We start from the raw sequence: 14453 nt of genomic DNA, 5'->3' as shown, positions 1-14453 counted from the left end.
TGGAACATCTTATCTCCTAAGGTGAAATCCCACCCATCTGACCTTCCATAAGGGCCTGCCAGATGGTTTGGGGCCCCAATAGGGGAGCACCTCACTGCACTGATTAATTAATTGATTAATTAAGAGGCAGTCCACCTCCCCCTTAGTGCACAGCCTGCTCCTTCCCCCTTTTAGTTATCTTTTATTTATTTTATCTTTGATTGTAAAAATTTTTATCATCTTTGAAATATTTATCTTTTATGATTTTAATACTTTAAAATAAACAAATAAATGACTAGGCAAGCTAAGCAGGTAATAATAAAATATTCAAACTGCTGCCAGAGTAATACTTAATTTTAATTTTTTGCCAGTATGTCAGGAGCAATAGAAGAGGAAACAAAGGCACTTCAAAGAAAGTGTAAGTAGCCTCAGCGTGCAAGTCAGGATTATTTATTTCTCTTTAAGAATTTTTGAAGAAGTTCAGAATGCATGTGCAGATCCACATTTACAGGATGTCTACTGTGTAAAATGTCTCATAACTTGATTATTTCATTGTTCAACAGTAGAAAGAAGTTCTAGTAGGAAAAGGAAGGCGAAAAACTAGAAAAGAGCAAAAGCAATCCTCATATTAAAGGACCAGCTATTTCAGAAAGAGCAGTGAATATTTTTGACAAGATCAAATGGCGTTTTTAAAAAATCATGGCAGATATTAAGGAACTAAAACAATATTTCTGTTTTCTTGAAGTTAGACTTTAGCTCTTATTGTCCTCGGTTAAGGACCAGAACAATGGGAACTATAATCCAATGCATACAGAGGTTGTGGATTGGAGAAAGTTCTATACGTCCTTCATAATATCTGTATTCATCCTAGCTGGTGATTCTTTTTATGCTTCACCGCAACAGTTTTAATTGAAGAGATTTTCAGTTCTCCTATTTAAAGGCAGTTTTTACCTTTCCAGTTCTGGAGTGTTAAACACATATTACATAGTACATTCATTGTATAGTTTCTATTGCATACATGTGGATGAAATTTTCTATAATTTTTTTGTCTATCCGATTCTAACAGATTGAAGGCTTTTTCAGTTTTGTTTTTGCATTTATGTTTAAATTGGATCCTATATTTGCTCTTTAAACAACAGTCAGAAAACGTGCAGTAACTTATAGACAAATTGCTCTTTTTAGAAATGGAAATGCTTGGTAAATTAATATTTCTGTTTGGATAAGCTGCATACAGTTCTTCTGTGGTCAAACAGATTTTGCAAAGTTGTGTGTTATATTTATTTGTAAAATCTGCATGACTACAAACCAAGAACAAATGAAGTGTATATAAATCATTAAAAATAATAAACTTTTTTCTCTGTATTAAATTTATAAAAAACCTGCTTTCCTCTCTAATGCAAATGGGTAAAAATATTAAGAGGGAATGGAGAGGTTTTTTTCTGAGAAGACTCCTTTAAGTGGCTTCTTCGGTGGAATATAGGACATAAACAAAGCAAAGATACAGTAGATGTGTACCATTAATAGATGTGAAGATGTGAACAAATTAACTTCATGCTTCAATGATTTTTAGGTGATTTTCCTATGTTTGTCAGATTTAGATTTCCTCAGAGAAAATATAAGTCCTTTCTGAAAAAATCTAGTCTAGGATCATTGTAGTTCGGGGGGGGGGGAAATATAAGAATTTGTATATGTACACCAGACTTTCCAGATTTTCTTAATATATTCAATTTGGGGGGGGGTCATATTTTCCAATGTATGCTAAAATATATAATGATTTATATATATATATTAGCTTGGTTTAATAGTATCTGGAAAGGCAGATTTAGAAGTCAATCTTCTCTTTCTGACAAAGAAAGTATCTTGCAACAGAATTAGCTATACTACTCAGGACTGCAAGCTAGGGGATGAGGCTGAGTTGGCAAACTAGGGGAAAAGATTCTGGGCTGTTGTAAAAGGAAGAACTGGAAGCAAACAGAAACTCAAAGGACTGGTTAAAATATCTGAATAGGCAAGATAGTATTATATTCTACCTATTACAAATCTGGGTTTTGATACAAAAATATGCATCTTGATCTATATAACCAATTCACAGAGCTACCCAGGGATTATAGTGTGTTTTACTCCTAAGTAAACTTACATTTGGATGCCACAGTAAGAATCCTTCCAAACACTGGTTTACTAAAAATAAACAGTATTTTGTTTTAGTTGCATCCATTTTATTCTTCCTACCTATTGAAATAATTTTACTTAGTACTTAAAATGTTTATCGGGACAGAGAAACATGCATTTCATTTTTTAATTTATTAAACAAATGTATATAACCACCCAACTCACACATAGGTGACTCCAGGCAGTTTACAATATTTATTAATACTTTAATGCTTTCATTCAAGAATGTCAAGAAAGAGAAGCTTGAGCACAATAGATTTTCCCTCAGTCCTGTTGGAAGGCCAATAGGAAGCCTCTGTACGCTTGTTTTACTTCTTACCTTAGGGCTTCACTTCTCTCTTTCCCTACCCTAGGGAGAAAGTGATGCCGTTCTGAGAAGATTCTGTGGGTGGTTACCAAGCCCTCTTCTCTTAGAGTGTTGTTGAAATTGCTTCTCATCCAGTGTTCTATATTAGCAACTTCTAGAATGGTTAATATTCTCAGGACTTGAATTGTCCTCTTAGCAACCATATTTAGGCTGGGTTTACATGAGATGCTAGGCCAAAATGTGGTTGGCTAATTTATGGCTCCATGTGTTGTGACAGCACAGGAAACTGGGCTTATTCAGTAAATGAGTTTACTTCCCACGAGGCAGTGTGTTGTATCAATAATGCAAGTTAGGCATCAATAGGAAAAGCTGATAGGAATGCAAATAGTGGGTACCTTGTTGATGCTCTAGTTCTTAGCAGCAACATGTCTATTGGAAATATGGATGAAAGCATCACTTGCATCATTTGAATTCTTGCCATCTTGCCTAGTTATTCATAATCCCTCAATATTCTCTTCAAGCAGTCATTGGCTGCTACATGAAACCAAAAGAGAGAGAAATGGTGATTTTCTATTGAGGGGCGCGATGGCTCAGCAGTTAAAGCCACTGGGGTTGTCAGCTGGAAACCTGACAGTCTGAGTTCGAGACTCGAGCACCCCCTGATATGATGAGCTCACATAGCTTGCCCCAGGTCCTGCCGCCCACCTAACAGTTTGAAAGCATGCAAACGTGAATAGATAAATAGGTGCCGCTTCAGTGGGAATATCAGTGTTCCGTATGCCTTTGGTGTATAGTCATGCTGGCTACAAGAACATACTGGATCCCTTGGTTAAGAAACAGAGATGAATGGACAAAGCAGTCAGACACACATTCTCTTTTTTTTGTTAATTTTCTATTATCTTCCTACCTTTAGCTGCTTGAACAGTTAGAAAAGTCAAGCAGGAGTAATAAAAAAGTAGAATGAATTGTGACAGGCCTGTCTTAGGACTCCTTTGATCTTTGCTATGAGCAGTTGCTCTTTTCTGCATGGTATCTACTCAGCATGGCAGAAATTCAATAGCTTTGAAATACTGAAATTCTTTATTCTGAAAAATAACCCCTCAATATATATAATATATATAAATATATTATACATAGATATACAATATTATATAGATAATTACAAGGACAATTCAGAAATAAACCTCCATTTGGTTATCAATGACAGATACTCACAGATACAGAACTCTTATTATACACATTAGAAAATTACAACATTACATTACTTTTCGACATAATTGCCATTCAAATTGAGGCACTTGTCATAATGTCTTAAAAAGTTTGAAATTCCTTAGTAGTAGTCACTTGGCGCCAAATCTGGGCTGTTGGGGGGAAGGGTTTGATCAAAAACATCCCAACAGAACTGCTTTAAAAGTTCTTGGATGCGTCTAGTGGTGTGTGGACAAGCATGATCATGAACTGACACCACACCGGAAGTGGTACCATAGGAAATCCCGCCAAATGTGAAGATACCAAAGGAGTACTGCTAGTGAAGTTCATGGAGCTAATGTGAAACATTACAAAAACTCAGACAAGTCATCCATAACAAGCGTCTGGGTATGCTGACTTCCGTTGTGTTGATTCATGATTTTTGATCACCCTCTATAGCCCAGATTTGGCGCTGAGCGACTACTAAGGAATTTCAAACCTTGTAAGATGTTGTAAGTTCCTTAATTTGAATAGCAATTATGTCAAAAAGTAACATAATGTAGTTTTCTAATGTGTATAATAAAAGTTTTGTATCTGTCATTGATAACCAAATGGAGGTTTATTTCCGAATTCCCCTCATATTTTATAAGCATTTGAGAATAAGGATACTGGTTCTACTATAATGATAATACTTTACAAAATTTGAACAGACTGATGGAAAGAATATCTAATTTAATAAGCATAGTATAATATATTTTATTCTTTTTATATCTACAGAAGTTCAAGAGAGGAAGATGAAGAAAACTTATTATACTTTGATCATATTTAGCTTGAACAGAGTTGTATATCATCTAAACCACTGTACAATTTTCTTTTGTGGTTTATATTGAATAGTAAATATATTATCTGACTTGTATTTTTTTATTGCTATCCTTATCCTAATACTTAAAAACATTTTAGAATAGCCATTATCCCATTGGGAACAACTGCAATTCTGTTGGGCTAAGGTTCTTATTACTCATGGCCATGGTGACTATCATTGATAAAATCTACAGGTTTCCTGGTGCCAGAAAGATGTTTTACAACTGTGTAGAGCCTTCACATGATGTTTGTATGGAGCCAAGATTACCTTCATCATTTTTTATTGCATCTTTATAAAATGTTCAATAATATTTACAGGTTCCCAAATCACAATACAATATCAGATCTGTGCATACCTGTAACTATAATTATAACTATAAATTATAACATAAAAAGTAGCAGGGAGTGAAATAAAACTCAGTGCAACTAAGAACCTACAACATTTAAAGTGCAAAATAAAAACGGGATATTAAAAACGCTGGGGAATAAAACAATATTCACTTGAAGGCAAAATAACAGAATTAACTTTATAAGACTATTCTCCTTTTTTAGTGAGAATACTCTATTTTCCCTCCTTCATTTGTCAGGAGCACCTGAAAACAACCTTTGAGAAGGCTTCCATGATTCAAACTGAGATGTGATATTTCTAAAATGTTGGTCTCAATTCAAAAGAACACTGGATGTTGAGCCCAAAAACATTCTGTGCAGCTAATAAATCAGTAAAATGGCAAATTGCTCAGTCTCCAAAAATCTTGTAGCATTATTTTGGCCAACTGAAATTTCAAGACCAAGGTTGAAGAATAGGCCAGTTGTCACTTGCAGGAAATATGAGAACTAGCTTATCAGCCAGAGGTGATGAAGAATGTTTATTTCTTGTCACGGAGGATGCTCAAGCTTTTAGGGGCAACATTGGATCAGGAAGCTCTGCGATAATCCCATTCAGAACTAAATGAATACTTTTAAGCCAGCAGTCCCCAACCTTTCAGGCTCTGCAGACTGGTGGGAGGGAGGGGGAGGGAGAGGGGATGGTATTGTGCATGCATGTGCCATTTGTGCGAAAGCACCTTTTTGCATTTGCGCACTTTCCAACTGCTTGGGCGGCCCATTTCCCAAAAAGGGTTGGTGAGCATATACACATACACACCATATTATAAATTCTTGAGAATATTCGTAGCTCCAGTTGTAGGTTTCAGCAGTGGTTTGTTCTCTAAGCTTGCTCCCAGACTAGGTAATATCTTCAGTGGGGTTTCGGATAAAATGTGGTGCACAAAATTCAACTGGGGAGGAGGTGGACAATTCTGTCGCTGATTAGTGATTTGGGTTTGGTCCATTTCCTTATTGGTTTAATATGCCGGTTCAAAGTCAAAGTGTTGTTGATGGATCCATTGGTACAGTACCAGGTTTCAATGAATTTGTGTGCATGATGGGTTTTGGTGTGGCCAATGATTTCACCCCAGTTGAAAAAGAGTTGTTCACTGTCAGTGTGGTTGGAGATCAGGGTTTTGGGTCGTGCTGCTTAACTGCCAGCTAAAGCTCATGAATTCTGGTTTTTAATCATCATCCTGTTTGTCCGATATAGAACTGGTTACAATTTTTGCAGTTGACTGTGTATATTATGTTGTTGCTGTTTCCTTTCCGTGTTCTGCCTTTGAGCTTTGTTAGTTCTTGTCTGAGAGTGAAAGTGGGTTTGTGTACTATGGTTATTCTGCAGTAGTCTGGTGGTCACATCTGATGTTCCTTTCATGTATGGCAGGACTTGTTTCCACGTTGCGTCTCGCAAAATGTTGAAAAAGTGTTTCTCCTCTGCTTCTCTTAGGTATTTCGTGCTATAGTGTGTTTTGGCTCTCTTAAAGCAGGTCTGGACACAGCTCCTTTTATGTGCCTTGGGGTGGTTGCTTGTGAAGTTTGTGATTTGGTTAGTGTTCATGGATTTCTGGTATACACAAATTATCAGTTCACCATTTTTCTGTCTCTTTATATCCATATCAAGGAAGGGGAGACGTTAGTCTTTTTCTTCCTTGCAGGTAAAGCTGATAGCACACAAATCCATTTTCACTCTCAGACAAGAACTAGCAAGATCAAGGACAGCTTTTTCCTATAAAAAAATGACTATCCCAGTAATAAAAAAACACAGACTATCAGTTAACGGCAGTGGAGATAGGGAGTCGCAAAAAGACCCATTCTAGAAGGAGATAATGAACAGTTTAGAAGAAAATTTTACTTATTTAGAAAATAATATAATGTAAAACTTACATTATGAAATATATATTAAATATTAACTCTGGTTGGTGATATCTGTACAAAAACAATATAAAAAAAATCAGTCAAATAAAGCCAATACAAGAAACAAATAACAAAAACATACTATAAAAATTCCATAAAACAAGCATATACATACATTAGGCTCCTAGATTGTGCTTCTAATGCTTGAGGAAAAGCTCAAGTTCAAACAATCTTCTGTAGGGGTTTATTTAATTTATAGCTAAATGTCCTATGCAAACCTTCACAGTATCAAAATCACACAAGGGTTGGCTCAGTGTAGAAAAACTTTCCAGTTTTGGTCATGATTCAGTCCTGCAGTTAAAGATCCAACTGCAGGGGAGGGCCAACTTAAACTTTGTAGAATCTAAACTGAGTTTTACAATGTTGTTAAAATTAACCAGCTGGAATCAAGTGCAAAACTGACTCTAAAAGAGTAGTTTCAAATGAACTTTGTAAGTCATGCCCTGACCTAGACTCAACATTATTATAACTCAATAATAAAGCAACCACTTAATTTAAACCCAAACATAGCTATTGTTAAAATAATTGGAACTAAATCTTGTGAGAAGCTAGCCATGTGTAAATATCCACATTACACAGAAATTAGCCATGCAACCATGAAAGACATTTTGCAAATAAGTACAATAGGCTTTCAACAATGTTCTTATGAGCTAAACCTCTTTGATGACCTTAATCAATCAGGACCTCCTGAGCCATCTATTCCTGCAACCAACGGCCAGCTTGTGCCTTGAGATGGCACTCTTGGTGGTAATATTTGCATACCATGCTAATCTTAGTGTTCAGTTTGTTTAATGTGGATCAGGTGGTACAAACACAGCTTATTTGTTTAGTTTGTAGAAGTGTTTTTCAAACATGACAACTTTTAAGGTTTGTAGATTTCAGCGTCCAGAATTTTCCCAGCCAGCATTCTGGGAGTTGTAGTCCACACATCTTAAAGTTGCCAAGTTTGAAAAATACTTGTTTACAGCTTAGTGTATTACACAAAGCCAGAATGCAGAGCAGATAAGTAGCTGAGCATGTTGAGGCAGGGCAAGAAGGAGAAGCAGGAAACTGGCTTCTTGATATGCCATTCTTTTGTGCAAACCCCAGCTTGAAAATTCTGTGTAGACAATTCAATCAGGCCTGTTGTACTTTAGGGCCGCCCTATGCCTGAAACAACCAAAAACTTGAGCCTCGTGTTTTCTCCACTTTGGGGCCTCCTTCATTAACATCCTCAGGAAGATGCAGGGAACAGGAACATTCGACCGGCCTGATGGAGTTTTCCACTAAGCAGCAGCTCTGCTAATTACTGTACCTGAGACAGGATGGAGACTGGGGCTTCTGAATGCTGGCAAGCGGCAGCATCCTTTCTCTGACGAGATTGCTCCTCTGAAACGCTCCTGGGAAAAGGGCCAGGCAGGCTGGACATGGAACAGGGGCTAGTTTTTTAGACACCCTGAGGAAGGGAAGCAGTATCTGTCTGAACAGAATCAGCAAACCCAGCTGGAATTAAGGCTGGACTATTGATTACTGATGATTCCTAAGCTGGTTTGAGGTATACAGATAGTCCTTGACTTACAACCGCAATTGAGCCCAAAATTTCTGTTGCTAAGTGAGACATTTGTTAAGTGAATTCTGCCCCGCTTTATGGCCTTTCTTGGCTCAGTTAAGTAAATCACTGCAGTTGATAAATTAGTAACCTGGTTGTTAAGTGCATCTGGCTTCGCCATTGACTTTTCTTGACAGAAGGTTGGAAAAGGGGGTCGCATGAACTTGGGATACAGTAACGATCATAAATGTGAACCAGTTGCCAAGCGTCTGAATTTTGATCACGTGATTGTGGGAATGTGCCACTGTAACTTTGGTCACTAAATGAACTATTGTAAGTTGAGGACTAGCTGTGCTCTTTTTTAAAAATCGAGCTTAAGAGAAAAATGTTGTCCATGTGCCAGCCCTTCAAGGTAGGTGAGGTCAAGAAGCAGGCACAGCAGGGATTCTAAAGATATTCTTTATTGTTGTAAGGGAGAAACATTCCCAGTTTCTCTTGGTGTGCTCTTATGTCAAACAAAATCAAAGTGGGGCTATTTGACTTGATTTTTATCCCATTTTTATTATTGTTTATAAAAAGCTCAATGCAGAGAACATAGCTAATACTTTCTCCACAACCACAACCCTGTGGGGTGAGTTGGGCTGAGAGAGAGAGAATCTGGCCCAAAGTCATCCAGCTGGCTTTCAGGTGGGACTAGAACTCAGTCTCCTGGCATCTAAATTGGTGTCTTAACCACTAGACCACACTGTTTTTGAAAGTAATTTTAAGGGTTTTTTTCTCATGCTGTCTTTCTCTGTCTCAGGAGGATATAATCTTCCCTTAATGGCTCACTCATTCCTTCCCCAAAGTCAGCTGTAAATACCATTACAACATGTAACCCCACTTTCAAGCAGCGAAAAGCTTCAGGGATATCAACATCCTTGGAAAGTGGCTGATGGAGACCTCTCGGCGAAGTATAACATAAGGCTTCTTAGCAAGGGATTCTCCCTCTCATTCCAGCAGACCAAGCCTTTTTTGGATGAACATTTGGAGGAAGGATAAATTATTATTAAATTATCTCAACCCATCAATAGCCCCAAAGCACAACTCACCTTCTAGCTCCAATTCAACAGTCCTCGCAGAATGATTAATCCTAGATGGGATGTCATGATGCAAAAATGCTTTGCCACATATGCGGGAGGGCAGATTCCACGTCAGACCCACAATTCAAATGCCATGTAACTACCTTTAATGTACTGGTCGGATTAAGTTTGCAATGATAATGAAAATGCACTTTAGGGACAGACTCCAGTAGACAAAAGTTATGTTTGGAATCCCCTTCCCAGTGGAAAGTCTACTGGATTTTCAAATGAAAATATTCTTTGTGTGAACAAATATGCTACATGCAGTGAGTATCCTATTGCTGGGATCCTTTACATCAGACATGTCAAACTCGTGACGTCGCACGATGTATCGGAGTTTTTTTGCCATTGCCGGCAATGGAATGGGCACGGCTCTGGTATGATGAAACCGGCCCATGGGCCGGCAGTTTGGCACCCCTGCCTTACATAGAGAGTAATCAAAGGAAAAGCTGTTAGTCGAAAAGCTGTTAGTCATATGGAGTATACAATTCCAAGTCAGTTAAACCAAGACAGCTTGCAGCAAAGGATCTTTGCAGCCCTCTGTTGGCTAGATCAAGCAATTGCATCTACTCAGTCCCCTCCCTTCTCATCTATTCTGTTGGGAGAGATAATACAACTTTAGCCCTTATTGTCTACCAATCTGCCCCCCATGTGGCATTTCCTAGACAGTTTGTACTAAAATATCAGAATCACCTTGATCATAATCAAAAAATGTATATGGAAGAAGTCATACATTTTATTTCTGAATTACCCAACTACCCTTCCCCAGAACAGAAGGGCTTTTTTTTTTATTGAAAGTTTTTTAAATTTTACAAAACAAATCCCCTCCCGAAACCCCCCCACCCTCCCATACCCTCCCCCACCTCCCAAACCCTCCCCCAACCTTCCCAGAGCTGAGTACAGGCTTAATTAAAATTTTTCAGAAAAAGAAAAGAAAAACTTAAAACACATATAAATCCTAAACAAATCTAAATACATTAAATTAAATAGGTTATCTTCTCTAAAAAATAATAATTGCAATCATTAAACACATTATAACATACTCTAAACATTTTCTAGTATTATACTTATATTATTATCCATCATTCTGTATAAACTCCCTCCAAAACACAAATTTAAACATTACTTTCTTTGAATATTTATACCTACAATATAAAATCTAATCTCTCCCTCTTTCTTTATCCTAGAACACAAAAATAAACATATAAACCTTCATTATACCATTAAAACTAAATACTCTTTGAATACTTAAACTAAATACTTAAACTTAAACTTCTTATCTAAGATTTTCATTCAATCTCCATAATCTTCTCTCCTATCAAAAAAAAAGGGCTTTTGACATTCATCTAAATGCCCAAAGCCTGAAAAATAATCAGGATATCAGGCTGTGATTGACAGGTCTCTTTGAACGTAGCTTCTTATTTATCTCTTCTACAATCACTCTTCCTACCTGGAAATTTCAAAGGCACTTGTACCAAAGTAGACACCTCATTTTAGTAGTCATGTTGTATACCATAATTCATTTAACCATAATTTGTCAGCATGATTCAGGAATAACACTGAAGTATAATAAACAATGATTTATAAGAAACAATGAGTAGTTCAGCACTATGTTAAATTAAATGAGCCCTGGGCGCAGTGGTTAGAATGCACTATTACAGGCTAACTCTGCCCATAGTCTGGAGGTCAATCCTGATGGGCTCAAGATCCCTCCATTCTGTCAAAGTTGGTAAAATGAGGACCCAGATTGTTGGGGGGAATATGCTGACATTGTAAACTGCCCAGAGGGTGCTGTAAAGTATTACAGGATGTTATTCAAGTCTAAATTCTATTGCTACTAAATCAATTCAGCCGTATTAATAGGTGAAGCACATGTTTTTGCTCAGCTTTCTCAACAGATGAAGTGTGTTCATATTTAAATATGTGTATGTAGGCAAAACCACAGGAGACTGGTCAGGGAAACAGCATCATCATTTAATTTTACGAAGTCACAGGAAGAGAACTGTATATGTGGGAGAGTGCAAACTGGCCTTCACAGAAGAAGTGCAAATGGCATTTTGTGCAGCATACATATATAAGCAGAGTACAGAACTAGACGGGTCCAAGAGGGATGGAGGTTGGCTTTTTAATTTAACATTCATAATTGGAAAAATGCAGGCATTATTTTCAAGAGAAGAAAGAAAAACACAACACATTGCAAACTTGGATTAACTCTTGAAAAGAACGAGAATAATCACTTGGGAGGAATGGGGAGGAACATGATCTAGTCCTGTTTTTGTGTGGATAAAACATAAACACAGATCCAGCTTGTACAGTAGATTGGAAAGAGAAATAAAGTGCTGGGGAAAAATTTTAAGAAGCAGGAAATTCTACATTCCCAAAAGAACATGCTCAGACACCAAAAAGAACGAAACAGCCCTTGGTTCGGAAGTATCAGAAATATAATACAATCACAACCAAAGCCCAATGAACTTTCTTCAATTTTTTTTTATAATAAACTGTTATGTCTTTAAGTGGGAAAATCTCAACAGGCTTCATCCAAATGAAGACACAGACACCATGTCACAGTTAACAAAAGTCAAGGATACTAGTATTGGTAGTAAAAGAGAACTAAGAAATGTTTCCAATCAACTCCCCCCAACAAAATATTACTTCCCACCAAAATTTCCACTTAGCCTGCCATCCCTATAGAAACTGAGAAACATAAAGAGGGCAGAGACAGAGGGAAAGAAAACATCTGAAAAAGAAAGAAAATGTGGAAAAGCCAGTGCTAACCTTTGCTTCTAGTCCCAGACAACAATCTACTTCAGTTGCTGCTTCCAATGCTCAGTCTGCCCACTACCATTTGTAGCTAAGAAGTTCAAAGCTTTTGCCCCCTCACCCAGAAGGCTCTGTGACTTGTGCAATTCTAGTAGAATAAGACTGGGGAAAAAAGGCAGAAGAAATGGGCTTGGGATCGGGGATACTAGATAACGATCTGGGAACCGTAATTTATCAGAAATGTTCCACCAGCAGTGGGGAGCAGGGAAGGGGAGGGGGGGGGAGAAATTGAAGGATGGAGATGCAATGTACCCCTGTAGTGGATATGCCAACAACAGAATGATTCACAAGTAATGAAGAAAAACAGTGCTCTAGGGAGAACTTAAGTGCTCCTCAACCCAGCACACCCAGTGTTCTAGCTGTACAACCGAGTTTTGTCCAGCTTTCTAAAGCAGGCAATAGGACACACACAGAGAGAAAGACCCCCCGTTCATTTTCACTGAGGCTCCACCGGATCTTGCTGGTTGCTCAGTCCAGAGAGACATTTCTTTCCCTGGCGAAGTTCCTGCTGATGTGAGGTTAGGTATGATGCTTCCCCTCTAGCCAACACTTTGTCCAGCCCCAGTTGCTGCAGTTTCTCCACCAGGTTCAAGCTGAAGATACTATTCAGACTCTTCTCAGATTTCTTGTGCTGCAGTGGACGCAGTCCTGAAGCCCAATCAGCAAAGCTATCCGAGCGGTAGTGCCACAGTGAAACCAAGGGAGAAGAAAAGCAAGAGGAGAGGCTTGGATCCTTAATAACTCGGGGTGGGGACACGAGCGCCCCTCCTTGGCTCTGTGCAGAAATGCCTTGCTCTGTCAGGAGAGTCACCAGTCCAAGCTCTTTCTCTCTCTTCTCCTGCCTGTGTTGTGCCTGAAGTGGGGGCTGAGGAGGGGAAGACGGGCTCAGCCCCATGCAGGGCCCACAAGACGGCACAACTGTATTATAAAGACTAAGGAGGAGGAGAAGGAAGGGTGAAAAAAAACCCAAGCATTTAGTCTAAAGGCTTTAATATGTTTGGATTAGGTGCTTAATTGCAAACATACATTCCATCCCACCTTGATTTGTTCTGCAACAGTCTCTCAATCTGTGCAGGCTGGGAATTCTGGCAACTGGGAAGTTTCCTTCGCAGAAACGCTTTAGAGCAATGTCTACATTACATGGTATTTTTTCAACCAGGTGCAGATTACCTGGGCCCTGAAAATAGTAATTTTCTATATCAAATAAGAAAAGAGCAATATAACGGAACAAACCAAATGGAAAAAGTGGCTTATTCTGCCCCCTTCCGTTCATTCTGCAAAGGTAAAACGAAGGAAGGTTTTGTAGGATGTGGGCTTGTGCTCCTTTTCCACAAATTCCTCCTGCTGGTGCATAGGAAAAGAGAGTTGCCCTAATATTTTAGGGCTTGACTGAGTACTTTCTTTCCTAATTATATCAGCAGCATTTTTTTAAAAGGTATTTTTTTGCTTTCCTTTCAGCTAATTCAGGGAGGCTTCTTTCAATTCATATGGGCAGTGGCTGCCTTTGCTTCTGCCCTTGAGGCTGGCTGAGAACTACAGACTGACCCTTTAAGGCCCAATCCACCATAATTTTATTTTTAATTGGGCCTTCCGCAAAACAAAAGAAGAGTCGGAACTAGCACAGCATCTGAAATTAACAGTACCGTGTCAGCCATAACACACACTTTTCAGCACTCTCATGTGCTACAGAAGGGCGGCCTTCTCTAACCTGGCCCCCTTCAAGTGTGTGGGGACTACATTTCCCAAAATTCCCCAGCCATGCCATGACTGCAGCAGTGCCTGCTTTCTAAAACTAGGCACCTGTCCTTGGTGTCCAGGAGGAAGATATTCCCATCTTGGTACCTGATAGAAAAGATGTTGAAGACAGAAAAGCTCTGACCCATCTATTAATACTATTGTGGCTCCTTAGATTACTAGCAATTTAGGTTTTTTTTTTCATCAAGGCCACAGGTAGGGAACTACTGGCTATTCAGCTCCTTTCTTTCTATTTCTTCAGTGACTAATATATTTTTTACAAACATATTCACACATATATACCTAGGGCAGTGACAGGATTCAGCTGGTTCGCACCACTTCGGCAGAACCGATAGCTAATTTTTTGTTGCCCAGGCCCAGAATGGACTTCCGGAAGCGGCATCCACACAGAGAACTGATTGTTCACATATTTGAATCCCACCATTGACCTAGGGGATACTAA

The 14453-nt window shown here is 38.5% G+C and overlaps 2 protein-coding genes across 4 annotated transcripts in view; one reads left to right on the top strand and one right to left on the bottom strand.

Annotated features, from left to right (window-relative positions):
- The window catches only part of LOC120312813 (leucine-rich repeat-containing protein 37B-like), an 89665-nt gene that overhangs the window by 40211 nt on the left and 35001 nt on the right, over positions 1-14453 (top strand). The window contains exons 12-13 of one of the 2 annotated variants that reach the window (XM_039354018.1): positions 351-397; positions 4421-7374. In XM_039354018.1, the coding sequence (XP_039209952.1) occupies positions 351-397; positions 4421-4472 (99 nt within the window). In that variant the 3' untranslated portion in view covers positions 4473-7374. Of the gene's footprint in view, positions 1-350; positions 398-4420; positions 7375-14453 lie in introns of those variants that run through there. The other variant, XM_039354017.1, reaches the window with a different exon arrangement.
- HAP1 (huntingtin associated protein 1) overlaps positions 11390-14453 on the bottom strand; it is a 34346-nt gene continuing 31282 nt past the window's right edge. The window contains exon 15 of one of the 2 annotated variants that reach the window (XM_039354015.1): positions 11390-13188. In XM_039354015.1, the coding sequence (XP_039209949.1) occupies positions 12693-13188 (496 nt within the window). In that variant the 3' untranslated portion in view covers positions 11390-12692. The remainder of the gene's footprint in view (positions 13189-14453) is intronic. The other variant, XM_039354016.1, reaches the window with a different exon arrangement.

This window comes from Crotalus tigris, unplaced genomic scaffold, assembly GCF_016545835.1.
Source record: "Crotalus tigris isolate CLP2741 ecotype Arizona unplaced genomic scaffold, ASM1654583v1 scf7180000018544.1747854, whole genome shotgun sequence".
NCBI lineage: Eukaryota > Metazoa > Chordata > Lepidosauria > Squamata > Viperidae > Crotalus > Crotalus tigris.
Note: the sequence above shows the minus strand (reverse complement) of the source record. Positions and strands in the feature narration are given on the sequence as shown.